At 64.8% G+C, this 24610-nt stretch overlaps 3 protein-coding genes across 4 annotated transcripts in view; 1 reads left to right on the plus strand and 2 right to left on the minus strand.

Moving 5' to 3' along the window:
- SMG6 (SMG6 nonsense mediated mRNA decay factor) overlaps nt 1–5136 on the plus strand; it is a 111238-nt gene extending 106102 nt beyond the window's left edge. For both annotated transcript variants that reach the window (XM_069874086.1, XM_069874087.1), the window contains exons 17-19: nt 887–1098; nt 1391–1472; nt 3164–5136. In XM_069874086.1, the coding sequence (XP_069730187.1) occupies nt 887–1098; nt 1391–1472; nt 3164–3294 (425 nt within the window). In that variant the 3' untranslated portion in view covers nt 3295–5136. The remainder of the gene's footprint in view (nt 1–886; nt 1099–1390; nt 1473–3163) is intronic.
- A 293-nt stretch (nt 5137–5429) lies between these two features.
- On the minus strand, nt 5430–10022 carry HIC1 (HIC ZBTB transcriptional repressor 1). Its single transcript, XM_069874022.1, has 2 exons — nt 9685–10022; nt 5430–8622 (listed from the first exon to the last, which is right to left on the minus strand). Exons 1-2 carry the CDS (start codon nt 9734–9736, stop codon nt 6677–6679), a joined length of 1998 nt encoding a protein of 665 aa, XP_069730123.1. The 5' UTR covers nt 9737–10022; the 3' UTR covers nt 5430–6676.
- Nucleotides 10023–23341: 13319 nt separating this feature from the next.
- OVCA2 (OVCA2 serine hydrolase domain containing) lies at nt 23342–24566 on the minus strand. Its single transcript, XM_069874097.1, has one exon. It carries the CDS (start codon nt 24478–24480, stop codon nt 23797–23799), a length of 684 nt encoding a protein of 227 aa, XP_069730198.1. The 5' UTR covers nt 24481–24566; the 3' UTR covers nt 23342–23796.
- Between the last annotated feature and the right edge of the window lie 44 nt (nt 24567–24610).

A 24610-nucleotide genomic window follows, 5' to 3' on the forward strand; every position in this document is an offset into this window, starting at 1 on the left:
GCTTCCTCTGTGACAAAGTGGCTCTTGCAGCAGCCCCAGTGCCAGAGGATGGGTCCATTCTGGAGCTCTGTGGGGTCCCTCAGGCTTTTGCGAGGCTCAGGGAACCAGAGTGGCTGGGGTTTGTGGCTGCTTGGCAGGGCTACAGGAGGCTGGAAGGCTGGACAGGCTCCAGTTAAGGTGAATTGGTTGGGAATCCACCTGATCCCAGGCTCGGGCTTGTCTTGAGCTGCATGTGTCAGGACAGATGTGTGAACCCAGATGGGTGAGGTGCTAGAGAGAGCCTGGGACAGCAGGTCCAGGTGGGGGAAACAGAGCCAGAACTTCTGCAGGAAACAGAGCTGGAGTGGGAACTACCTGCTCCCGCGCACGACCCTGTTCCCATGTGCAGCCCTGCAGCAGGAGGGCAGCAGCTTTTTGGGTGTGAAAGTGCAGGGAGCTGAGAGGCACCGAGCCAGGCAGCGCTCTGCGAGGCAGGAGGTGGGGCTCCCCATCGCTGTGTGGAGGTGGAGGAGCGGGCTGTGGTTTTCTGACACCCTGGGGCACACACAGAGGTGCCATCGAGGCAGGAACATGGGTCGGGGGCACGGTGGTGGTCGTGGCATTCCGCAAAGCAGAGCGAGATGCCCTTAGGGAGTGTCGCTGCAGGGGCGAGGGGTCTGCGCTCTCGGGGCTGAGCCAGGTGACCCGCGGAGGTGGAAGGCAGCAAAGCTTTTCCAGACCCACAGCCAAGTCCAGGAGTGCAGGGACACCGCAGCAGCTGAACCCAGATTTCCTGAGCCAGCTCCCAGTGCCCTGGCCCCGAGGCCTTGGCAACTTGTGTGCTCCAGCAGCAGGTCACGGGAGCACCTTGTCCCATAGTAACTGTACCTCCTCTTCCTGTTTGAAGTGATAAACGAGCTGGATGGCCTGGCCAAGGGCCCAGAGATGGAGCACCGGGCCGCAAGCTATGCCCGCCAAGTGCAGGAGAGAGCCAGGAAGTCCATCGAGTTCCTGGAGGAGCGATTCGAGAGCCGGGACAACTGCTTGAGGGCTCTGACTAGTCGAGGCAATGAGCTGGAGTCCATCTCCTTCCGCAGCGAAGACACCACCGGCCAGCAGGTAAGGGACAGCCTGGCCCCAGGAGGACAGGACACAGAGGCAGCGCTGCCAAGGGCTGGAAGCTCTTTTCCACAGCCTCCTCGAGGGAAACCGGGGGCCCTGGGATCTACGAGCTGTGGGCAGGGGTAGCTCTGTCCCCTTCTTCGCAGGCTCCTGTGGGATGTGTGCATTTTGGCTCAGCCAGGCTGAGCTATGGCAGCACCTCAAGGGCAGGGTAGAAATCGGGGTGGTGGGCTTGCAGTTTTCTTCCTGCAATGTTTCTTTCTTCCTTAATGTTGCCCTTTTCTTCCAGGGAAACAATGACGACTTGATCCTGTCCTGCTGCCTCCACTATTGCAATGACAAGGCCAAGGATTTCATGCCCTCCAACAAAGGTAGAACATCCTCACACCGTAGAATGAGATTTGGGTTGGAAGGGACCTTAAACCTCATCGAGTTCCAACCCCCTGCTATGGACAGGGACACTTTCCACTGGATCAAGCTACTCAGGGCCTCCGTGTCCCTCCTGTCTTGCATCCCACAGACCCTTCTGGTTTCTCTTTCATGACCCTTGGAACCAATCTCTCCCACATTTTGCCTCTTTCAACACCAAGGTGCCACCTCCTGCCTCCGGCTAGCCCCAGGCTGTGGCCCTCTCACCGCCTTGCCAAATGCGCGCCCCGCTGCGTGGGGGATGCCCCGGCCTGTGGGAAGCCACCGTAAGCATCCATGGAGCGATTCCATGGTGCCAGGAGCAGTGATGAAGGGCCAGAAGGAGCCTTCTCCCCGCAAGCCCCGGTGACTCCTTGCTGGGGATCTTTTTCTCTCCATATCCAGTTGGCATCAGCCACTCGTGCTGGGACCAGACAGCCCCCAGGCTGTTGCCAAGGCAGTGGAGACAGGAACCGCATCAGCAGCTGCCCAAGAAATCAAGCCACATTTGTCAGTGCGAATTCTTAGCAGCTTAACTTGTCAGATTCACAGAGAAACCGTCACCAAATGTTTATGTGCAAATGATGCTGAATTTTGAAATCATGTGGATTATGGGGAATGGGGCCTGACAAGCTGACAGCCTCTGGTTTGTAACAAGGAGGCGCGTCACCAGCACGGAGCAGAGGATGTTTATTGTTAGACATTTCTTAAAGTGTCCGCACAAAACCTCCCGAGCCTGCTTTCAGCAGCCTTCGTGCCCTCCTGCCGAGCCCCTGGTGCGACCCGACCGGGGCGCTCGCCCCACCATCCTCAGCCCCAACACCGTGACCAGAGCCTGCGTTCCTGGCCACCCTCCCCTTCCCCTCGTCCTGCCGCTCCCTGCGCAGCCAATCTGGGCCCATGTTGGGCTCCCATAAACTCTGTTTTTTCCATTCCCGTCCTGGCTCGGAGGCACTGTGTTTCCTGTGCTCATAGGAACAGTACTCTGGTCACAGGACCCAGCTGCTTACACATACCCCATATGCTTCCCCTGCTTCGCACACACGTAAGCGTGGCTCCCACATCCCAGCCTGGCGCGTTGCGTGCGGGGCAGCTCATCCATCTGGGGGCAAGATCCCTTCGGTTATTTCTCAGGCTTCAGCTCGCTCTGGCTGTCTGAGCCCCAGCCAGAAATGCCTCAGTGTCAGTGGCGACTCCAAAAAGCTTCACAAAAAAAAAGAAAATAAGGGTTGGTTTTAGATCTTATAATGAGATCACCAGAATAATAGCACCAGCTTCCTGCTGGAGGCAGGGTCGCGGGCCGTCTTCCTGGCCTGGGTCAGGCAGAGGGAACTCCTCTTCCCTGCCTGCGGCACGACACAGCACCCCGCGCGGGCACCGGGGTCCCTGGTGCTGCTCGCCAGCCTTCCCGGCCCCAGGGCTGTGGGCAGGGATCACAAATCATCCCTGAGGCCACACAGGGTTGGGGGAAAGGTGCCCTTTGAAATGAAATGATGTCTCCAAGCCACGCTGGGAAGCCTTGGCAGGGAGCTGGGAGCGCAGGGTGGCCTTTCCGTGGGGGGCACGGCACGGGGTTGGGGGGTGTGGAGTGGGGGCAAGGGCAGGGACAGAGCGAGGAGGTCTGAGCCTCACGGCGCTCTCGCTCTCGTTGCAGACGATCCCATCCATTTGCTGAGGGAAGTGGTTTTGCTGACGGACGACCGGAACCTGCGAGTCAAAGCGTTGACCCGCAACGTGCCCGTGCGGGACATCCCCACCTTCCTCAAGTGGGCCCAGGAGGGCTGAGGGGGGCCGAGCGGGGCCCACAGCCCCTGAGCAAGTCACACAGCCTCTTAACGGTGGGAGACCCGTTTCCGCGGCGGCCCTCGCCGCGCGCCGCCACGGCCTTCCAGCCCACCACGAACAATAAACGCCACGTCTTCAAGCCACCAGCACGGCCGTGCTGCCACAGGCCCCCACCCCGAGGGCCGGCCAGCCGGGAAGGTCATTGCTGTGGATGGGTCACGCGGAGGCTGGGTTGTTGAGGGTCCCTCCAGCCTTCGGGCAGTGCCAGAGCGGAGCCGGCGAGCCCCGCTGGCCAGGGAAGCTTTGGGTGAGCCCGGACCGGACCGCCAGCCTTTTGCTTGGTTTGCTTGGTTGCAGAGAGCTCCGGTCGCGAGTCGCTGGCGCTTTGGGTTTGTAGGCTGCGTAGGGCAGAGAGCGGGGACACACCAGCGTGGACTTTGGGATCACTTAGTGCCCCTCGGAGAGACCGTGGGCGCGAAGGGCGGGTTCCCTCCTGCCGCAGCCTGTTTGTCCTGCGCGGCCCAGCAGCCCCAGGCCCCTTCCCCAGCCCGTGCTGCTTGCGGAGGTGCGTGTCGTCTCCCTGGTGCGGGGTTTGCTTGTTGAGTTTCATTTCAGATTTCGGTGTAGATTAGTTTGCAGGGTTTGCCCTGCTTGCTTTGCTGGGGGAGGCTTTGACCGACCCCTTGTTCCCCCCACAGTTGCTTTCTGTTCTGCTCCCTGCCCGCCCCAGCCGTTACCTGCCCCTTCCCTCCTCCCTCAGTCCCCTAGTCCCACTCTGCTACCTTTAGACACGTTTTAAACCTCAGCGCAAGATGAACAAAACCCTCTGAGTCCCCAGGGAGGCAGGTCCCGTGCGTCTTCGCAGCACCATGGGCTCCTCTTATGTATGGGATTCAGCTTCTGCCTGTGGTCAGCGGGCAGTGCCCGGCCCCTTCCCCACTTGCCCCTTCGCCTTGGAGGGGAACCCACTGCCGCGTCCACCCCGGAGCCAGGGCCAGAGCGCTGCTGAGTGCCCCCAGCACCACATCCCGGTTCCCGAGCCCAGTTCCACACCAGATACAGAAGCTTAAGAGGGAGCATTGACCTCGTGAACTGGAGCTGTGTCAGGTGCCAGTCCCATGAGCAGAGGGTGAGGGTGACCCCGTGGCCATCCCCAGGCGCCGCAGCCATGGGAGGAGAGTGGCAAAGGTGGCAGAGGAAGCAGTAGGACAGAGCGCAGTGTTTTCCTTTCCTGTGTGGGTGGCTCGGGCCCAGGGTCTGCATCAGGAAACCGACGTTACCCCTGTACCGGAGCCTTGGCAGCGCAGGGTTGGGGGTGCAGGACTCAGTGACAGAGCCGAGCAGGTTTATTCTCGCTCACCTGCACCGCACAGGGCGGTGGAAGAGGGATCTGTGCGTGGGACAGAGCCCGTTCGACAGAGACTTTGGGGCGCAGCCGCCTGCCGAGCCCCCGGCACGCACAGCGCCCGCATCCCAGTGCGATGCCCGCAGCCGCCTGCCAGCTCCACATAGACTTTGCCTTCTCTTCCCCACCGGGTGTGTTTCAAGGTTTATTTTCTAACCGAGCTGCCCCAGGGCTGCTTTGCAAAGCCCTTCCCCGGGGTCCCAGCAGCTCTGCGGGACGCCGACCCATCGTGCCACGGGCTCAGCCGCGGGACAGCGGTGTCACCACCACCAGCCCAGCAGGCACGAGGGCGAGCAGAGCGGGGGGCTCGCTGGCTTGAGCGCCCCGTGCCAGGGACCATCCGTGCCCCCGCAGGGAGCCCGCGTTCCAGGGAGGCGGCCGCGTTTGAGCTGTTTTGTTAAGATGGTTTTAATAAGTTTTAGTATTAAACACTTGTCTGTGCAGCGTGTGGCTTCATTTGCCGCTGGCGGGCGAGCCGCTGCCGAGGCCGGGGCAGGGGTGGGCGCGGGGGGCACCGGGGAGGGACGGCAGCGGGACACGGGGTGCTCGCAGGGACAGCAGCTCTGCCCCACCTGCAGCCACCGCTTGGACTCGAGCATCTCGGAGGTTTATTCCAACCACAATGAGTCTAGGATTCTGTGCCCCAAACGAGGGGGCGATGCGGATGCAAGGATGCCCTCCCCACAGCCCATCGTCCCCCAGGCCTCCCCAGAGAAGGACGCGAGGCCACGCGTGTTAATGTCATTTTATTGCTCGTTCGGTTTTGACTATAGAAAAAAAACAAAGGGCGAGGAGCCCGTGTACAAATCGGACGTGATACAGAGGGGGCCGGGGGCCCGGCTGTGCTTTGGGTGCTGCCTTCGCCCCGCGGCAGGGACGCTGCCAGCCCCGCGGTGCCCGGGACGGGGCGAGGGGCAGCTCGGGGTAAGGCACAGCGGCGGCGAGGCCGGGGACGGGGGCCTCGTGTGCAAAGGAGAGGAGGGGGCGCAGGGAGGGGAGAAGCTTCACATTAGCCCCAGGCAGAGGGCTCAGGGCAGGGGCTGGGGGGGCCGGGCTGGACTCGCTCCCAGCCGGTGAGGGGGCACGGAGGCAGCGGGGGCTTCGCGGGGGCTCTGGTGCCCTCAGCCCCCACCCTCGGTGCTGCCCCCCAAGCCTCCCCACAGCCCCCACCCGCAGCGGACAAACCGCTTTGTCTTTGCCGTGACCCCCCCGGCCGGCCCGGACGCGCTGGGGACGGGCATCTTTGGCAAATAAAATAAAAACTCGAGGCAAAACCGCCTGGGCCCCCCGGGCCCCCCGGGCATCCCTGATGGCGACGCGGCTGCCGGGGCAGGGCCCAGGGGCTCAGTCTGTGACGGACCCTGCCCCACGTCCCCAAACACGGTCGGGGGCCAGGCTGGGGGGTCAGCGCTCGCTCCAGGGCATCGCCATCCTGCGGCCCCTCGGCGTGGGCCAAGCGCCATCCCCTTGCCCCGCATCCCCGTCCGTCAGTCTGTCCCCCAGCCCCAGTGCGGCCGCGCTCGCCTCTCCCACCCGGGACGGCGGCATCGCTGCGGCCGCGACGGACAAGCTACTCACGGCCCCGCGGCGCTGGAGGCGGCACAGTCCGGGTCGCGTGGCCAGCGACGCGGGCGGCTGCCGAGGGTGTCCCAGCACCCTGAGGTACGGAGCGGGCTCGTGTCCTCGGGGCGCAGCCCAGCCCCACGGCTCGTGCTTCGATCCCACCGAGGGCCGGGGGCCCAGCAGCCCCCACGGCGAGGAAGGGGCCACGAGGCGAGTCCCTGAACCATCATCGGCTTCTCCCAGGACGCGCGGTCCAGCCATCCCGCGACGGCTCTCGTGGGACCCTCCGCCAGCAGCAACTTGTCCAGGGCTGGTGGCAGCACCATGGGATGAGTGGCCGCGGCCTCCACCCCATCTCCGTGCGGGGCAGCGAGGGGAGCGCGGGGGCCCCCCAGCCCCCCGGCCGGGCCGGCGCTAGGGCGGCGAGTAGCGCTCTATGGTCCGGGCGGCCTCGGCGTGGAGGTGCGGAGCCTGCGCCAGCACCTCGGCCGCTTTGTCCTGGCTCAGCCCCAGGTGCTCGGCCGTGAACTTGGCCAAGGGGTAGAGGCTCTCCATGGCCTTGGGGTCACTGAGGAAGTGCGAGGTGTGGGAGAGCAGCTCGGCCGCCTTCTCCTGCTTGAGCCCCAGCTGGTCGGCGGTGAGGCGGGCCATGGCGTAGACGCTGTCGGGGAAGTCCAGCTTGGCTTTGCCGTCGGGGCCGGCCGCGTGCATCTTCATGTGGCTGATGAGGTTGCGCTGCTGGGCGAACTTCCCGCCGCACACCTGGCACTCGTAGGGCTTCTCTCCCGAGTGGATCCGCATGTGCTCGGTCAGCCGGTACTGCCGGGTGAAGCGCATCCCGCAGGCGTCGCAGGCGAAGGGCTTGAGGCCGAGGTGGCTGCGCATGTGGCGGGTCATGGTGCCGCGTTGCGTGAACTTCTTGCCGCAGATGGTGCAGGGGTAGGGCCGCGTCAGCCAGTGCGTCTTCTCGTGCTGCCGCAGCGTGGCCGGGTCCTTGTAGGACTTGTCGCAGGAGGAGCAGCGGTACGGCCGCAGGATGTCGCCGAGCCCCGCGCCGCCCTTGTCCAGGAAGGGCACAGCCTGCTCCGCCGCTGCCTTGTGGTAGAGCTCCTCTTCGTTGTGGGCCTCCACGTGGGCGTTGAGCTGCTCGGAGCTGGGGAAGCCCTTGCCGCAGGGGATGCAGACGTACAGGTTGTCGCCCAGGCTCTCGGGCTCGTAGCCCAGGTGGTTGCAGTAGCGATCCAGCGCGTCGCCGGGCGAGGGGCCCTCGCTGCTGCCCGTCTCCTCGCTCGTGCTGTTATCGGGCTCCAGGTCGTTGCTCTCCACGCTGGGGTAACGCGGCTGGGGCGCCGCGGGCGGCGACTCAGCCTTGTCCTCCCGCTCCAGCTCCTTCTCCGCTTCCCCCTCGTCCAGGTAAGGCCCCAGGGGCTCGTGCTTCATCCAGCGGTACATGAGCTCGCGGCCGTCGGCGCGGGGCAGCGGGGGCTCGGCGCAGGGCGAGGTGCCGCGGAAGGGGTCGGGGGCGTGGGGGTGCCCCCCGGGTTCACCGCCGGGCGGGGAGTCCTTGTAGGCGGCGGGGTGCCCGGCCAGGAGGCCGGCGCTGACCGGGGGGCTGTCGTGCCGCGGGGGCAGCGAGGGCTCACGGGGCTCGCCGGGCAGCAGGCGGTCGGTGGGCAGGAGCTGTGCGGAGGGGCCGGTGGGGCTCTTCTTGGAGAGGTCGAGGCCGCAGGGCGGCGAGCAGTGGCGCTCGGGCGGGCACAGCCCGTGGGGGTGCAGCGGGGCGCCCTGGGCGGCCGAGGCGTACAGCTCCCCGCACTGCGTGTTGAGCGGCGTCGACGGCTCCACGGGCGGCAAGTCCACGGGGCGTGGCGTCCCCGAGTAGCAGGCTTGGATGACCGGCGTGGCGGCGCGCAGCCCCCGGCCCAGCTTGTAGGGCGCGTAGCCCCCGCGCAGGTGGCAGTACTTGCCGCTGCGTTTCAGCTTCTTCTTGCAAAGGGCCACCAAGCCCGGGATCTGGAGGTAGCTGGCGGCGGCCAGCACGGCGCCCAAGCTCTGCTCGCCGCCCGGCTCGCACTCGGCCAGGCGGCCCGTGTAGATGAAGTCGAGGATGAGGCGAAAGATGCCGGGGCTCACCATCTCGTGGTCCAGGTTGAGCAGGTTGTCGTGCACCACCAGCGACTTGAGGTAGGCGCTGCTGGCCGCCAGGATGTTCTTGTGCGCGCGGAAGAGCGCGTTCTGCACCACGATGATCACGTCGCACAGGAAGCCCTTGGTGCGCTGCGTGTTCAGCTGCAGCAGCAGCTGCCGCGAGTGGCTCGGCACCTCCATGGCATCCAGCATCCCGCTCCTCGCCCGCCGCCCTGCAACCAACCGCCCCGTCAGCAACGCGGCCGAGCGCTCGGCTCACGCCTGGGGGGCTCGACCCGCATCTCGGGGAGCTCGGCCCGCGCGGGGAGGTGGGAGGGAGAGGGGGAAAGGGGTGAAGCCCCCAGCCCCGCTCGCTGCTGCGTCCTGGACGCGGTGTGGGGCTGCTTGGCTGGTGCCACCGCTTATATGTGGCCTCGCTGCTCGGTGGGCTGGGGGGTGGGAGGAGGGGGTGAAGCCCCTCGGGGGCTTTTGGAGAATGTGACATCACCCCGGGGCTGCTGCCAGCACCGCGCCCCGACCCCCGGCACCCCAGCATCCCGGGAATCCAGCACCCCAGCATCCTAGGAACCTGGCACCTCAGCATCCCGGGAATCCAGCACCCCAGCATCCCGGGAACCCAGCACCCCAGCATCCTAAGAACCTGGCACCCCAGCATCCTAGGAACCCAGCAGCCCAGCATCCCTGGAACCCAGCACCCCAGCATCCCGGGAATCCAGCACCCCAGCATCCCGGGAACCCAGCACCCCAGCATCCTAAGAACCTGGCACCCCAGCATCCTAGGAACCCGGCTCCCCAGCATCGCAGGAGCCCAACTCCCCAGCATTCCAGGAACCCAGCATCCCGGCACCCCAGGAACCCCAGCACCCCCGTGCCCACCTGCAGAAGGAAAGCGGGGAGCGGGGGGACCCAAGCCGGTGCCCCCCACCCATCTACCCCTCCGTCCGCGCCCCCGGCTGCCGCCGTTACCTGCTCAGCCCCGTTCCCCGCTGCGCCTCTTATGCTCCCCAGTCCCACCAGCCTCCCCCCTGTGCCCCCCGCCCCCGTTTCCTCTCCCCCTCCGCTCCCCTCGCCTTGAGGGGGGGACACAAGAAGGGGGGGGGGGGGACCACCAGGACCTCCCCTCCCCGCCTCCGCTCCCCCCGCCCAGGTGGGCAAAGCCAAGCGCCCTCGGGGCTGCTTTTTTAATTTTTTCGGGGGGGGGGGGGGCGTGATTTTTTTTTTCCCCCTTTCTTTTTTTAATTTTTCTCGGGGGTCCCCCCCCTTCCCCCGGTTACCTGGGCGCCCGGTGGCCTCCGCCAACCAGCCGGGGTCTCTGTGCGCTCTCATGGCTCAGCCCCGGGGGGGCCTCCGCCGGCTGCCGCTGCCCTCCGCCCTCCTCCTCCTCGGCGGCTGCTGCTCCTCCATCCCCGGAGGAAGGCGAGAAGGACGAAGAAGGAGGAGAAGAAGAAGAAGAAGGGGTGGACGAAGCAAACAGCGGCTCCTCGGGGTTCCCGACGCCGCCAGCTCGGAGGTGAAACCCGGGCTGCGAACTCCCCCTGACCCCGGCCTGAACTCCGAGCAGCGCCGCTGGCTGTTAAAGGGACGGCGGGAGGTTTTCCTCCTCCCATCCCCGGGCGGGGCACCGAAAAGCCGGGCCCCCCCCGTCTCCTCCTTTTTCTCCCCTCCGTGTCTCCTCCTACTCCTTTTCCAAACCTCTTTTCCCCGCAGCCCGCCCCGTCGGGGCTCCCTAGAGCATCCTTCATCCTGGAGATACCGGGGGGGGTCCGGGAGCCCCGAAGGGGCTCCCGGGCCCCCCCGGTGTCTCCAGGCGAATGCCTCCTCCTCCTGCTTCATCCCCCTTCCCCATCTCCTCCTCCTCCAAACCCCTTTCCCCCAAGCCGCCCCTTCGAGGGTCCTTAGAGCATCCTTCATCCCGGGGGGACCGGGAGATCCGAAGGGGCTCCCTTGCCTCCCCCTCCGCCCCCCGCGTCCCTGGTGCCTCCAGGCACCCCCAACAAGCCCCGGGAACGCTCACCGAGCGCCATCTACCGGCCCCGGTTCTCTCCTCCCTCCCCGGTTACCGGACGCAGGTGCGGGACCCGACGGGGCGAACGGTGGGGAAGGGGGAAAAGAGGGTCTGGAGCATGGGGGGTCCCCTTTTTTGGGGGTGGATTGGGGTGTTGCATTGATTTAGGAGGAGGAGGCAGCGCTGTTTCACCCCCTTCCCCGTTTCAGCACCCCCTAAAAACACTTCAGGCTTTGGGGTGCAGCCTGGGGTCCCCTCCTTGGGGTGCAGGGAGCTGCCTCTCGCTTCACACTTTCGCTTCTCCTTTCTCACGGCCTCTTGCTCCACCTCCTTGGAGAGCAAAGCATCAAAATAGGCACCTCCAGGCCAGCCACGAATCCTTGGAGGGTCCCGCTGGCACCCCCCAACCTCACCAGAGCACCCCGAGCATCATCCATCCCTCCCAGCTGGGGCCACGCTGGATGCTTTCGGGGTTTCACCCCATAACTCTGGTCCCTTAGTGAGTAGGAGACAGCGTGGGGTGCTGGGACAACACCACGAGGGTCCCTCGACTGTGGGAAGGGCCTCATCCTGCACCCAGAGAGCCTAAAAATCGCATCCCCGGGGACCTGCAGCCCACGCTCAGCACCCCGAGCGCTGCGAGACCCACACGGTGCAGCCCCAGCTCCCGGGACAGGATTTGGCCTGGATCCCAGCCTGGATTTGGGAGAAAGCAGGATGGGTGCTGGCAGGGAGGGTGCTCGGCGGTGGCCGTTGGAGCCCTCCGGCACCACATCACTCAGCTGGAGCTGATCCTCAGGTTCCCAGGGGATCCAGGTGCCCCGGCTCACACGGGGACACCCCACGGGGACCCTGCTGTGGATGCATCGCACACTCCAGCTCAGAAATCCCCCTTCCTGCTCCCCACGCTGGGCTCGTGCCCACAGGGAGCATCGGGATCCTGCGAGTGGGACGCGAGCGACTCCTCGTTATGGGGCTGTGGTTTAATCCCAACTCCCCGGGCACCAATTTCCAACCCCCTCCTCCCTTTATATTTTTTTTTTCCCCCTCTTCAATTAACGGCTGGAAGTGTTTCAGGTTCTGGCAGCGAGCTCTGGACGTCGCTGTGAGCGATGGCTCCCGCGGGCTCCGTCCCGGTAATTTATGGGGCTGTGCCATATAAATCACAGCAGCGAGTGGCTCCCAGACAGCTGCGTCCCCGGGGGCCACCGGGGACCCCGGGCTGCCCTGCTACCTGCTGAGTGACGCCGAGCCCCGGGGGCAGCAACCAAGGTGAGAGCAATGGAAAAAAAACTTCACCTTTTTCACCTTTTATTGCAGTCCCTCTCCCGTTCCCAGCCTCTCAGGGGAGCAGAGGGATGGGTTGGTGCCCGCAGGGGGTTGGGGTAGGTGGAGGAGGTTGGATGCACCAATATAGAATCATAGAAACCGAGGTTGGAGAAGGCCTTTGAGTCCAGCCGTACCTGGTGCTGCTAAATGGGGAGGTTTAGGCTGAACATTAGGAAAATTTTTTCCTGGAAAGGGTGATTGGTCCCTGTCCGAGGCTGCCCAGGGAGGGGGTTGAGTCCCCTTCCCTGGAGGGGTTTAAGGGACGGGTGGACGAGGCGCTGAGGGACATGGGTTAGTGATTGATGGGAATGGTTGGACTTGGTGATCTGGTGGGTCTTTTCCAACCTGGTGATTCTATGATTCTAATTCATATCCCTAAGCACTTCATCTGCCCGTCTTTTAAACACCTCCAGGGATGGGGACTCCACCACCACCCTCAGTACCCTGTTCCAGTGCTTAAGAACCCTTCTGGTGAAGAAGTTTTTCCTGATGTCCCATCTGAACCTCCCCTGGTGGAGCTTGAGGCCATTCCCTCTCGTCCTGTCCCCTGTCCCTTGGGAGAAGAGCCCAGCACCCACCTCACCACAATCTCCTTTGGGGCAGTTGCAGAGCAATGAGGTCTCCCCTCAGCCTCCTTTTCTCCAGGCTGAACAACCCCAGGGCTCTCAGCTGCTCCTCTTGTCCTGCGCTGCCTTCTGGGGGGACCCCAAACTGAGCCCCCGACGCGGCTTCTGTGTCTGCATCCTGCACCCAGAGAGCCTGAACCCCACCTGGGACGCGCGCTCAGCCCCGGGAGACGGCGACGGCTGCGAGGGTGAAAGGGAGTGTGCAGGGAAAAGGGCATTTTTGCCTCAATGTGCTGAGCAGATTGGAACCAGCTCTGGTTTAGTCATTGGCTCTGTTGGGAGGTCTGGGCTGGAGCGTCTCCCGCGCCGTGCCCCCTCCCCACGATCAATCAAAGTTGCAGCAAACGAGCCCAGATGCTGGGAGATTGGGTTCAAATCCAGCTGTGGTTTGGATGGCGTTCGCACGCCTGGCTTCATGTGGGACCTGGGCTCTTGGACAGGATACAGCCCCCCGGTCTCCGCAGGGCCCCGTTTCCCAGCGCAGCCTCTCCCCAAAGCCCACACACACGTCTTTGATTACGGCGCGTTGGCCAGCCGGGCCGCATCCGGCACCGCCAGGAGCCTGCAGCCCCCGCTGGCAGCTCGCACTTCATTTTCCCAGCGGGGCCGGGCTACAAGAGCCCCCCACGTCCCACCAACGCGGCGCTCGCAGCGGGGATCCACATCGCCTCCGCCCGGGCTGAGGCCGGGAAACTCGTGACAGCGATGAGCAGCTCTGGGCTGGGTAGGGATGGGCACTGCCCACCTCCCGGCATCGCGCAGGACCGTGGGGATTTTCTGTGATGAGCCCTGCCTGCTGCAAAACAAGTCTGGGGGCACAGGACCCTGCTAGGGGCTCCCAGGGTGCCCCCCAAAATGAGAGGAACCCTGCGAGGTGGCTGCTTCCTGCGGCCCTGCAAGGGGATCCCTACCTTGTGGGGAGATCCTCAAGCAGGTGGAGGGCCCTGCTCCATGGAGTGATGCTTGATGTGGAAAGAGGACCCCTTCTTCTTGGTGGTCAGGGGACTCTTCCCTGTGGGGCAGTGGGATGCCTTCCTCATGGGGATGATGCTCAGGTGGAGCAGAGCCCATTCTCCATGGAGAGATGGAGAGATTGCTTGATGGGGCAATGGGACCCCTTCCTTGTGAGGTTTGGAGGGGTTTTCTTGCAGGGTGACACCTCAGATGAGGGCACCCAGTCCTGCAAGGTGATATTTCATGGAGCAGTGGGAACCTCTCCTGTGGGAGATGTTCAGGTGCATGAGGGCCAGTACCACGCAGTGGCTGTGGTCAGGAGGGACCTCAAGAGATCGTCTAGTAACCCTCTGCTCAAGCAGGGCCATCCAGAGCCTGTTGTCGAGGACCTTGCCCACGTGGCTTTTGGATATCCCCAAGGATGGAGACTCCGTGAACCTCCCTGGGAAACCTCTGCCCACACTCTCCTCTTCTTCCTCCACTGCATCCCTTCTTCTTCTTCACCAGCGAACCCCAACGGGGCGTGAGAAAAAAAAACAAAGAAGGAGGGGACACCCCCACACACACCCCAAAATCACCCTGATGGGGGATTAAGTTTTTTTTTTTTTTGTGGGGTAAAATGTTTTTTAGGGGGCAGCAGTGAAAAAGCGTTTCCCGAGGGTCAGAGAGAAGCTCTGGCAGGCAGCGTGTGTCCATTGCTCCTGGTCCTGGCACAGGGCACCACTGAGCCAAGCCTGGCTCCATCCTCTCCATACCCTCCCTCCAGGTCTGTATATACATCAATAAGGTCCCGTGAGCCTTCTCTTCTTCTCCAGTCCTTTAATCTTCTTGGTGGTCCTTCTCTGGACTCTCACCAGCACATTCCTGTCTCTCTTGTACCGGACCCAGCACTGCAGGAGTGGCCTCAGTGCTCCTCACCCCGCTGATAAATCTCTTCCCGGTGCAGCCAGGACACAACTTACCCCCTTTGCCCCATGGGCTCGGTGCTGGCTCACGGTCAACTTGATGTTCACCAGGACCCACAGGGCTTTATTTTCTGCTGAGCTGCTGTCCAGGTGGCCCCCAGGATGTCCTGGGGCTTTTCCTCCACAGAGTTAGGGCTTTGCATTTCCCTTTGTTGAACTTCACGAGGTCTCTGTTGGCTGGAGGGCACAGTGGGATCCTTCCTTGTGGGGAAATTCTCAGTTAAACAAGGGCACCCACCCCTGTTTTCGTGTTTTCTTGTAGCGTGATGCTTGATGGGGCAACGGGTCCCCTTCCCTGCAAGGTGATGTTCAAATGGTGAAGACCTAGTACCCGTGGGAGGATGATTGATGGAGAGATGGGACCCCATCCCTTTCAGGTGATGCTTGGTGGGGTGCTGGGACCCCTTTCTTGTGGGGTGACACTCAAACAAGGGGGCCCATCCCTCCAAGGAGTTGACTCCCAAGGGAATGAGCCTCCCTTTATTGGGGAGTGATGCCTGATGGGATGATGGAACCCCTGCCCTTTCAGGTGATGCTTAGTGGGCTGATGGGAACATCTCCCTTTCGGGTGATGCTTGGTAGGACAGCAGGACCCCTTCCTTGGGGGAAAACACTCAAGACAGGTGAGGAACACTTCCAGTGGGGTGATATTTGGGGCAAGGGCACTGGTGAGACCCCTTCCCTTTTGGGAAATGATTTGTGGGGTGGTAGGATCCCTTCCTTGAGGGGTGATGCATGGTTGGACAAGAGCACACACGCCTACAAGGCAGCGTTTCATGGAGCAATAAGACTTTTTTCTTGTAGGATGAGTCCAGAGAAGCGCAACGAAGCTGGTGAGGGGGCTGGAGAAGAAGAGGAGCGGCTGAGAGAGCTGGGGGTGTTCAGCCTGGAGAAGAGGAGGCTGAGGGGAGACCTCATTGCTCTCCACAACTCCCTGAAAGGAGGTTGTGGAGAGGAGGGAGCTGGGCTCTCTGGGAGCAGGACAAGAGGGAATGGCCTCAAGCTCCACCAGGGGAGGTTCAGGCTGGATATTAGGAACCCGCAACCCCCCCGCCACGAGGCCACGGGGATGGGAAGCCCACGAGATGGCAGCAAAGGGCTGTGAGATGGGATAAAATCCCTTTTTTTCTCTTGTCCGCCCCCTCGGGGAGACGCTTTCCCCCCCACCCCCCCCACCCCCGCCGCCCCGGGGCCACCGACGCGCACCGGGTGCGCGTCGGTGGCCCCGGGGCGGCGGGGGTGGGGGGGAAAAAGCGTCTCCCCGAGGGTTTTAAGAGCTGAAGATGCGCAGCCGGTTGCTGGTGGGCCGGCCCCGGTTGCTGACTAATCCCGGGGCTGAGTCACGGTTGCGGCGGGGAGCGCTGCGGCAGCGATTCCCCCCTCCACCGCATCCCTTCTCCTTCTCCTCCTTCTCCCCCAGCGAACCCCGAGGGGCCTGGGAAATAAAAAAAAACAAAACAAAAAAACTACAAAGAAGGAGGGGACACCCCCCCAAAATCACCCTTCTGGGGGATTAAGATGGTTTTGGGGGGGTAAAATGTGTTTTTAGGGGAGTAGCATCTTCAAATAGGCGGTTGATGGAGGGTGAAGGATGCTGGGGAGGGGGGGGCATTCCTTAAATCCTTCTGCAGGTATTTTTTTGGGGGGGGGAGGAAGGATTTGGGGGGGTTTGGGTCCCCATAGCAGCGATGCTGCTGTCAATGACAACGCCGCTGTTGCTGTGGCGACCGCTATGATGCTTCGCCAGAGCAGAGTGAGGTCAGAAGGCTCCAGCAGGAATGGAAATGGGGAGGGGGGGGAAAGGATGGATGGATAGATAAGGAAGTGGGGGGGGGACCCACACACACGTGTATCCCCTCCCCGGACACAGCTCCGAGTCTCTCTTGAGTGGGTGGGGGCTGAAACTTGGGATGAGGAGGGTGAAATAATTTCAACTGCGAAGTTACAACCTGGCTGGCTGGTGGGCACTGATGGTTGGGGGGACACTGATGGTTTGGGGGGGTACTGATGGTTTTGGGGGGGACCCAGCCCCAGAAAGGAGCGTGGGCCAGGTCCCGCTGCGAGGCCAGAGGGGTCAGGACAGCGCAGAGCTGCAATGGGGTGCCCCCTCCCCACTCCCAACCTCCCTCCCTCCCCAACTTTGTGTTGCCCCATCCTCAGGCAGGACACCGCGGTGGAACCCACGGGTGCTCGTGGCATCACGGATGGGGGTTCTTTTTGGGGTGTAGGAGTGGAGGCGCTGCCCAGGACATCGCCGTGGGCAGGTGCACCCCCTGAGTGGGCACCTCTGGGGTCCTGTGCAACCCCCTCCTGTGGGGTGGGGGCTCAGGCAGCCCCACGGTGACTCCACAAGGCTGGGACAGGGGAACACTCCAGCCCAGGGGGGTGTTTGGAGGCTGATGGTTGCCCCGGGCCCCTGTGGGTTCCACGGGTGGATACCTTGATTGGGGGTAGGGGGTGCCCCACACTGCAACCCTCGGGGCCGTGGGTCTTTCTACTTGTGCCTCGGGGGGCATGGAGCCCCTGGGTTTGGGGTAGGAGCAGGACAGGGGTGGGTTACAGGAGGGGGGCAGGAGGACATGAGTTACAGGAGGGATGCGGGGTGCAGGGGGATGTGGGGTGCGGGGTATGTGGGATGCAGGAGGGATGTGTGGTGCAGGGGGTATGGGATGCAGGGGGGATGTGGGATGCAGGAAGGATGCGGGATGCAGGGGGTGCAGGATGCAGGAGGGATGTGGGATGCTGGGGGTGTGGGTGCAGGAGGGATGCGGGGTGTAGGAGGGATGCGGGGTGCAGGATGCAGGGAGTGCGGGATGCAAGGGGGATGTGGGATGCAGGAAGGATGCGGGATGCAGGAGGGCTGCAGGGTACAGGGGGTACGGGATGCTGGGAGTGCGGGACGTAGGAGGGATGTGGGATACAGGAGGGATGCGGGGTCCAGGGGGTGCGGGATGCAGGAGGGATGCGGGGTGCAGGGGGTACGGGATGCTGGGAGTGCGGGATGCAGGAGGGATATAGGGTGCAGGGAGTGCAAGGTGCAGGGTATGTGGGATGCAGCAGGGATGCAGGGTGCAGGGGCTGCGGGATGCAGGAGGGGTGCGGGGGGATGAGGGGTGTAGTGGATGCGGGATGCAGGAGGGATGCAGGGTACAGGGGGTACAGGATGCTGGGAGTGCGGGATGCAGGAGGGATGTGGGATGCTGGGGGTGTGGGATGCAGGAGGGATGCGGGATGCAGGAGGGATGCGGGGTGCAGGGGGTGCGGGATGCTGCTCCTCCGCGCATCGCGAGGAGCCGGAGCCCGCGGGGCCCGGTGGGGCCGGGCGGGGGGCGGGAGGCGGAGCCCCGAGCAGCCCGGACCCCCCTCCCGGCTCCGGGCCGGCGTCCTCCCCCCGCGCCGTTATAAATAGTAGCGTCTTCCCGTTCCCTAAATTTCCTCGCTGACGTAGCGCTCACGTCATTGTGTAGGTTGATGCTTTTCTATGAATGAGCCGAGATCCCCGTTACTACGAGCCCGATCCTATAAAAGCCCCGCGCGCTGCGGATCGCGCAGCTCCCGCCGCCGGCCCCGGCCCCACCGGCAGCCGCGGGGCTCCGGTACCGGGGGGGGCGGCCCCGGGGCCCGATGGAGGTGAGGCACCGGCAGGGCTGGCCCGCAGGTAAGCGGGGACCGGAGCCCGGGAGCTGCACCTGCCCGCCCCGGGGAGGAGAGGGAGGGTTGGGGGGGGACAGACGGACGGACAGACAGAGCGGGGAGGGGGCTCAGCGGCGGGAGGGGGCGCTGCGGGGGCCGCTCGGTGCGGGACCGGGCGGCGGGGGCGGAGCCGCCCCGGGGGGGCGCACGGCGGGTCCGGTTCCCCACCCCGCCAGCCCCGCGGCACCGAGGGGAAGGGGGTGAAGCGCCGTCCGCGTCCCGTTCTCCGCCTCCCCCCCAACCCTCCGGCCCCGGCCCCGACGGGACCCCCGGCCCCGAGCCCCTCGCGGGTCCCCCAGTGCCATCGGCCCCGCAGCCCGGGGCTGGGGAGGCGCGTCCATCGCCTTCTCCCCGGTGTTGCCGCCCCCCCCGGGGGCGTCGGAGGAGCGGGGAGACGCCGTCGAGGAGAACCGGAGTCAGCGCATCGGCACCTTGGCTCTAGACTGCTTACTGCTGCGTAGGGACAGGACAGTAACAGTCTACAGTCATGGCTACTGAAGCATGACCCACCGGCACCGGGACCGGCCCCGGCCGCGCTACCGGCACCGAACCGGCACCGGCGGCCTCACCAGCACCGCTACCGGCACCAGCCTCCGTCCCAGCACCGGCCTCTGCACCAGCACCATCATCAGCACCATCATCACCAGCAGCATCAGCACCGACACCGGCTCCGCTACCGGCACCGACCCCGCTACCGGCCCCGGTGCCGCCGCAGCCCGGGGGGGGCGGAGCTGTCCGTGGTGCTGAGGCCGTCGGGGCGCGCTGCCCGCCGCGAGGGGGTGGGAACCGGGGGCGGGGGATGGAGACAGAGAAGCGGGGCTGGGGGGGGGGGGGTCCCGGTGCCCGCCGCTCACCCCCTCGCCCTCTCTGCACCCCCCCTTCCCCGACACCCCCAGACCAGGTAGGGAGGGGGCTGTCCCCCCACCGGCGGGGCGGACACGCGTGGGATGGGATGGGGGGGAGGATGATACCGACCCCCCCTTCCACCGCGGGACTGGGACCCCCCATTCCTCCCCCCCTCCCCGTCTCCGTGGGGTCGGAGCCGCCTTCTCGCCGTCGCCAAGGCACCGGCTGCCTCTCCCCAAGGCACCGGCTGCCCCTCCCCGTCCCACCTCCCCCTCTGACCCCCCCTCCGACGCCGCTCGGGCGACCGTGGCTTTAGATTGTTACTGTGCTGCTGGGGGGGTAACAGTCTACAGCCATGGTCGCCGGGCCCGGCGCACTCGCACCGCCCCCCAACACCGCCCCCCGGGGGTCCCGTCGCGGGGAACCCGCCCCCCGGGGCAGTAGGAGCTCACATGCAGGGGGCAGCTCGCCGCACATCAATTCTTACTGTTCGGGGCGGGGGGGGCGGGCACCGAGAGGCTCCTCCTCGGGCAGCGGGAACGGGGGGCACTCATCCTGGATGGCCCCCCCATCCTTCAACCCCCTTACCGCCCCCCAGCCCCTCACCTGCCCTCTTGGCTGGGACTCGTCCTGGAGCCCTCATCCTCTCTCCTCGCCCCGGGATTCACCCCGGACCTCCCATCCATCTTTCCCCCCGGGATTCACCCCAGACCCTCTATCCATCCTTCCCCCCAGGATTCACCCTGGACCCCCTAATCCATCCTTCCCTCCCGGAGATTCCCCCCGGACCCCCATCCATCCCTCCTTCCTCCCCAGGATTCACCCCGGACCCCCCATCCATCCTTCCCCCTGGACCCCCATCCATGCCTCCTTCCTTCCCTCTGGGATTCACCCCGGACCCCCCATCCATCCTTCCCCCCGGGACTCACCCCGGAGCTCCTCACCTGCCCTCCCGGTGGGGCCCCGGGGTGCTCTGTCGCGGTCCCCGGTGCCGTGTCCCGGTCCCCACGCTGCCGCCGGTGCGCTCGGGGCTGAGAGCGCGGCCCGACGGGGCGGGCGGGGAGCGGGGGCGGGTTGCACAACTCGCCGTGCGCCGCCAGGAGATTCCTGAGAGGCGAAGTCAGAGCGGCCCGGGCTGCCCCGGCACCGGGCACCGAGCCCTCGGCGGCCGGCGGCCACCGGTACCGGCCGGGCAGGGCACCCGGGACACGGAACCGGGGACAGGGGGACGCTGAGGATGGAGACGGGGACAGCCCCAGGCAGGGCGAGGGTGGCAGGATGGGGATGGGGACCCCAAACAAGGAGCTGCAGCCTTGGGGTGGGGGGCAGAGTGCCCATGGGTGCCCCAGGACAGAACACCCAGCCCACACGCCCCCTCCCCAAAATCAGAGCTCCCCGCTGCGATCCGTGCCCACCCGCGCTGCCCTCAGCCCCGCCAGGTTCCCAGGGCTCAGGGTGACTGCGGGCAGGGGGATATCACAGGCACCGGGGCTCCTCCACACGCTCCCCATCTCCAACCACCTTCACCTCCCGCTTTTTGCACCGCGTACCTCCAGATGCAGCCCCCCAGCCCCCAGGCACAGCCGCAGCGGCGCTCGGCCCCGCAAACCACAGCCCAGCGCTGCCAAGGTGCCGCCAGCCCCTGAAACCGCCCTCCAGCCCCCGGAAAAACCTCCCTGCATGTGCCCGGGGTGGGCAGCGGCACCCGCAGCGCAGCCAGGTCGAGGCCACAGCAGCACCCAGGTCCCTTCCAGGGCATCTCCAGGTGAGGGGACACATCCTGCACCGCAGCCTCTCGGACCCCGCGTTCCGGCCCCGGGAATGCTGCAGCTGTGCAGTTGTTGTTTGGAAAGCCAAGTCTCTCCTGCTGACATCTTGGAATTGAGTTTTGCTTCCAGAGTCCTTAAAAACATCCTGGATTTCTGACATCGGGACTGGGCTTCCGAGGGTGCTTCCAAGTCCCTGGGCCTGGGGCCAACCATCGGCTGTCCAGCTCCCATGCTGCTCTTCAGCGTGGGGATCGCGGTGGTGCTAGGGAGGAATGTGGTGGTGCCAGGGAGGAATGTGGTGGTGCCAGGGAGGAAGGCTGTGCCCGCCCCGGCTGAGCCGTTACCTCCATTCCCCCAGCGGGATGGTGCTCAGCGGGGCGCAGGCACGGCACAAACGCTGCCTCGCCTTGGTCTCGCTCCCAGTGGCTCCCAGCACTTCATCCAGGAGGGTGGGAAGGCTCTTCCCTGGGGACCTCCAGCAGCTGAGGCCGCACTGCACCGAGGGCCCCCGAGGAACTCGCCCGTGTTGGGATTTCTCAACGCACCGCTAGGAGAGCACAGAGCCCAAACCCAGCTTCTCTTGGACGCCCACAATCCGCTCCTGGCTTTGCCAAGGGGCACCTGTGCCGCGCTGGCACCACAGGGATTTGGGGTGGGGGACGCAGGGCAGCTGCCCCCCGCTGCTTGCCCACCGCACGGGCTGCTGTTGCCATCCCAGCGCTCTTGGCCAAACGGCCTTTTGTGATTCAGCCGTGTTTATCCCAGCCCGCGGCCCGGCCCAGCGTGGGTTTCCATGGAAAACTTCCATCCAAAACAAGGAGAGAAGGAGCTACAAGCAGGAGTGACTCAGCCACAACTGGAAGCTTCTGCGGGTGAAGCGGGGAGGGGAGGGCTGCTCCCTGGGGCTCGGGCCGAGCTGGCCCCCAGGTCTCACTCTCCCTTCACAGGCAGGAGCTGGGCTGGCTCCGGGGTCCCGCACTGTAAAAGCACCTGTGGAATACGCCACCTTCCCGGAGCATCCCCCGACCAGCTCCTGGGACAGGGGAGGAAGAGCGTGAAATGAGTAAGGCTCAAACCTCAGCAAGATCCGCACTCGTGCCAGGCTCAGCGGGACACTGGTTTTTTCCAGCGCTGCCCACGAGAGCCGGTGCCCAGCGAGCCCTGCGCTGGCAGCCGGCACCGTGGGCAGCGGAGGAGGCCCTGAGTCAGCGGCGGCGCAGGGAGCAGGGAAGAGGCGGTGGATGTTTGTGGGGAGGCAGCAGCGCTGGCAGCGTCTCTGCTACTGCTCATCTTCCCCCTGGGACACTAGAGAGAGAGCTGGGGGCTCGGCTCTGCCCAGACCCCCCGCCCACAGCACGAGCGCGGCCGCCTGGAGCTCAGGCTCCCTCCATCGCCCTCCCAGCGGTGCCGCTCGCTCCGAGACCCACAACGGCCACGTGCAGGTTTGGGGGAAAAACCAGCTCCCCTGGGCCACGCGGGGTGGGTGGAGAAGAAACCCACAAGGGCCAAAGGCTCTCAGTCTCGTCTCCAGGGTCACCTCCACACGCGGCCAACAAGGGCAGCTACACCCCAGGACCAGCAACAACGGGAACAGTAGAATTCCCAGGACAAACCCCACATCCAGCAGGGACACAGAGTGATGCCCACGGGAGCCACTTCCCTTCTTCCATCACACCGGGGCTGGGCATGTCCTTCCTCCCCTCCTCCCATGGCACCTCCCGTGGATTATTTGCTTTATTAATTTGTTTAAATCGGTGCAAGAGCTGCCTGGCAAAACGCAGCTTTTCACACACGCTGGGAAGAGGCGGCACCTGCCCTGCTCAGGTAGTCTAGCCCTCAACACCCTTCCACGAGCCGCCACGACCGTGCACTCACCACACACCAGACTCCTTCCCAGCGCCCACGGTGCCTCCCTGGGAGTGGGGAGATGCCGGGGGAGATGCCGGTCAGCGGCTGCGGGACCGCAGTGCGGGCTGGTGGCCGGGCAGCGCCGCTCAGCAGCGGGGAGCAGAGGTGGTTGCAGTGCCTCCTCCGCGCCATCTCGATGAGCTGCTGTGCCGAGAAAGCACCAGCGCGAACTGGAGCTCTGTGATAATTAAACAGCTAACGGCGGGCTGGCAAAGCGCTGCCATCCTTCAGCGGGATCAGGTGCTTTGTCACTGCTAGAAAACGCGTTCGGCCTTGCTCCCTGGAGCCGTCCTCAGGACAAGGGTAGCCCCAGGAACCAGCCCCATCCTCCTGCCACAACCGCTGTCCTGCTGCCACCCAGGGGCAAAACCAAACAACAAACCAGAGGGCAAAAAACTCACAGGCCGGAGAACGGCGTGCTCCTGGGGGGTTGGTCTGAACCCACTGCAGCTCCCAGGCCGGTGCATGAAAAGCAGTTCTGCCCCCGACCCCACTCCTGCACCGCAGCATCTGCCGTCCCTTGCATGACCAACACTGCCCAGCTGCTCCCCTGCTCCCAGCACGGTGCAAATTAAGTTTTCATCCAATTTCTGTCTCTTACAAACTCTATTGCACCACAGCTCCAAGAAAACTGTGGTTAGGGACACCCTACAGAGGCCTGGGCTGCAGATTGGAGAGCCCGGCCTGCCCCAGCAGTCAAGCAGTTGCAACAATAACAAAGATTTCCTTGTACTTTGGGAAAACATCAGAGGCAAAACCATAGCAATAAGTTTTTCTCGTTCACAAAAGCACTTTGTACAAAGAAAGATAGAAAAGATCTCCCAACACTCGCACGCTGAACCAGCAGACATTTAATTCCTAAAACAAACACCAGCCCTGGCACTGCCAGAGAAACGAGAGATTTCCAGACCCGCTGGGAGGTTGGCTTAATCGCTTTCACCAGGAACGTGAAAACCACAGACCTTTGTGCTGTAACAGCTCAAGAGCTGAGTGCTCTGCAGGCAGCTGTGGCTGAGCTGAGAACCCAAGTCTGAGCTGTTCAAGTCTCTGAAAGCAGCTCGAGCACAGAGCGTCAACCTCCTGCCCCCAAACTCCTCATCATCACACCCACACAATCTTATAAACAACAGCTACAAAAAAAGGGACAGGTAATGAAGACCCATTTGGCTTGGCCCTAGGTTAACGGGGCAGAGCAGCAGTGAGGTGATGACTCTGTGGCCCCTGGGGAAGGCACGCAAACACGGCCACGTTTCAACACGACAGCAGGCCCTATTTATTACAGAGCTGGCTCTTACACAGCCCCAGCAGCCAGGGGCTCAGCCTGTCCCTGCGCGGGGCGAAAACGGCCCAAGAAGTCCAGGTAAACCTTCTTCTGCGGCGCGGCCGCCGGGACAAAGTGCCCGCCGGGGTGGGTGAGGAGAACCGGCTCCACGAAGCGCCGGGCCAGCTCCCTGCTGAGAGAGGCCGCGATGACGGCGTCGGCGTCGCCCACGACGTGCAGCGAAGGCAGGGCGATGGGCTCCCGGTAGAAGTGGCCGTGGGCCGGGGCGCGGCTGGCGAAGCCGGCCACCAGGATGGCGAAGGCCACGGGCTGGAAGCGGCGATCGCCGCGGGCCCGCAGCGCGCACACCATGGCGGCCAGCGCCGCGCCCTGGCTGAAGCCCAGCAGCCCGTCGAACGGCCCTCGCTCCGCCAGCGCCGCCGCCACGGCCGACAGCGACTCCTCCAGCCCCGCGGGCGCCGCCGCCGCCTCGCCCGCCTCAAAGGTGCCCGGCCCGGAGAACCACCAGCCGCGAGGGGGGTCGTCGTCGTCGTCCCCGCCGGCCTCGGGCACGGCGTGAGGCGCGCTGAGCGCCACCAGCTCGGCGTGGCCGCGCAGGGCCTTGCGCAGGGCCCCGGTGCGCTGGTGGAAGCGGCGCTCGCTCTGCCGGTAGCCGTGCAGCGCCAGCAGCCGCAGCTGCCGCCCCTCCGACATGGCCCCCGCCGCCGCCGGAAGTACCGAGCGTCGCTTCCGGTCCGGCCGCCCCCACACCCACCGAGACACGAGAGGGTGAGCAGAGCGCCGCGACCGCCCATAGAGACACGGCGGGGGGGACGAGGGAAGA

This window comes from Phaenicophaeus curvirostris, chromosome 21, assembly GCF_032191515.1.
Source record: "Phaenicophaeus curvirostris isolate KB17595 chromosome 21, BPBGC_Pcur_1.0, whole genome shotgun sequence".
NCBI lineage: Eukaryota > Metazoa > Chordata > Aves > Cuculiformes > Cuculidae > Phaenicophaeus > Phaenicophaeus curvirostris.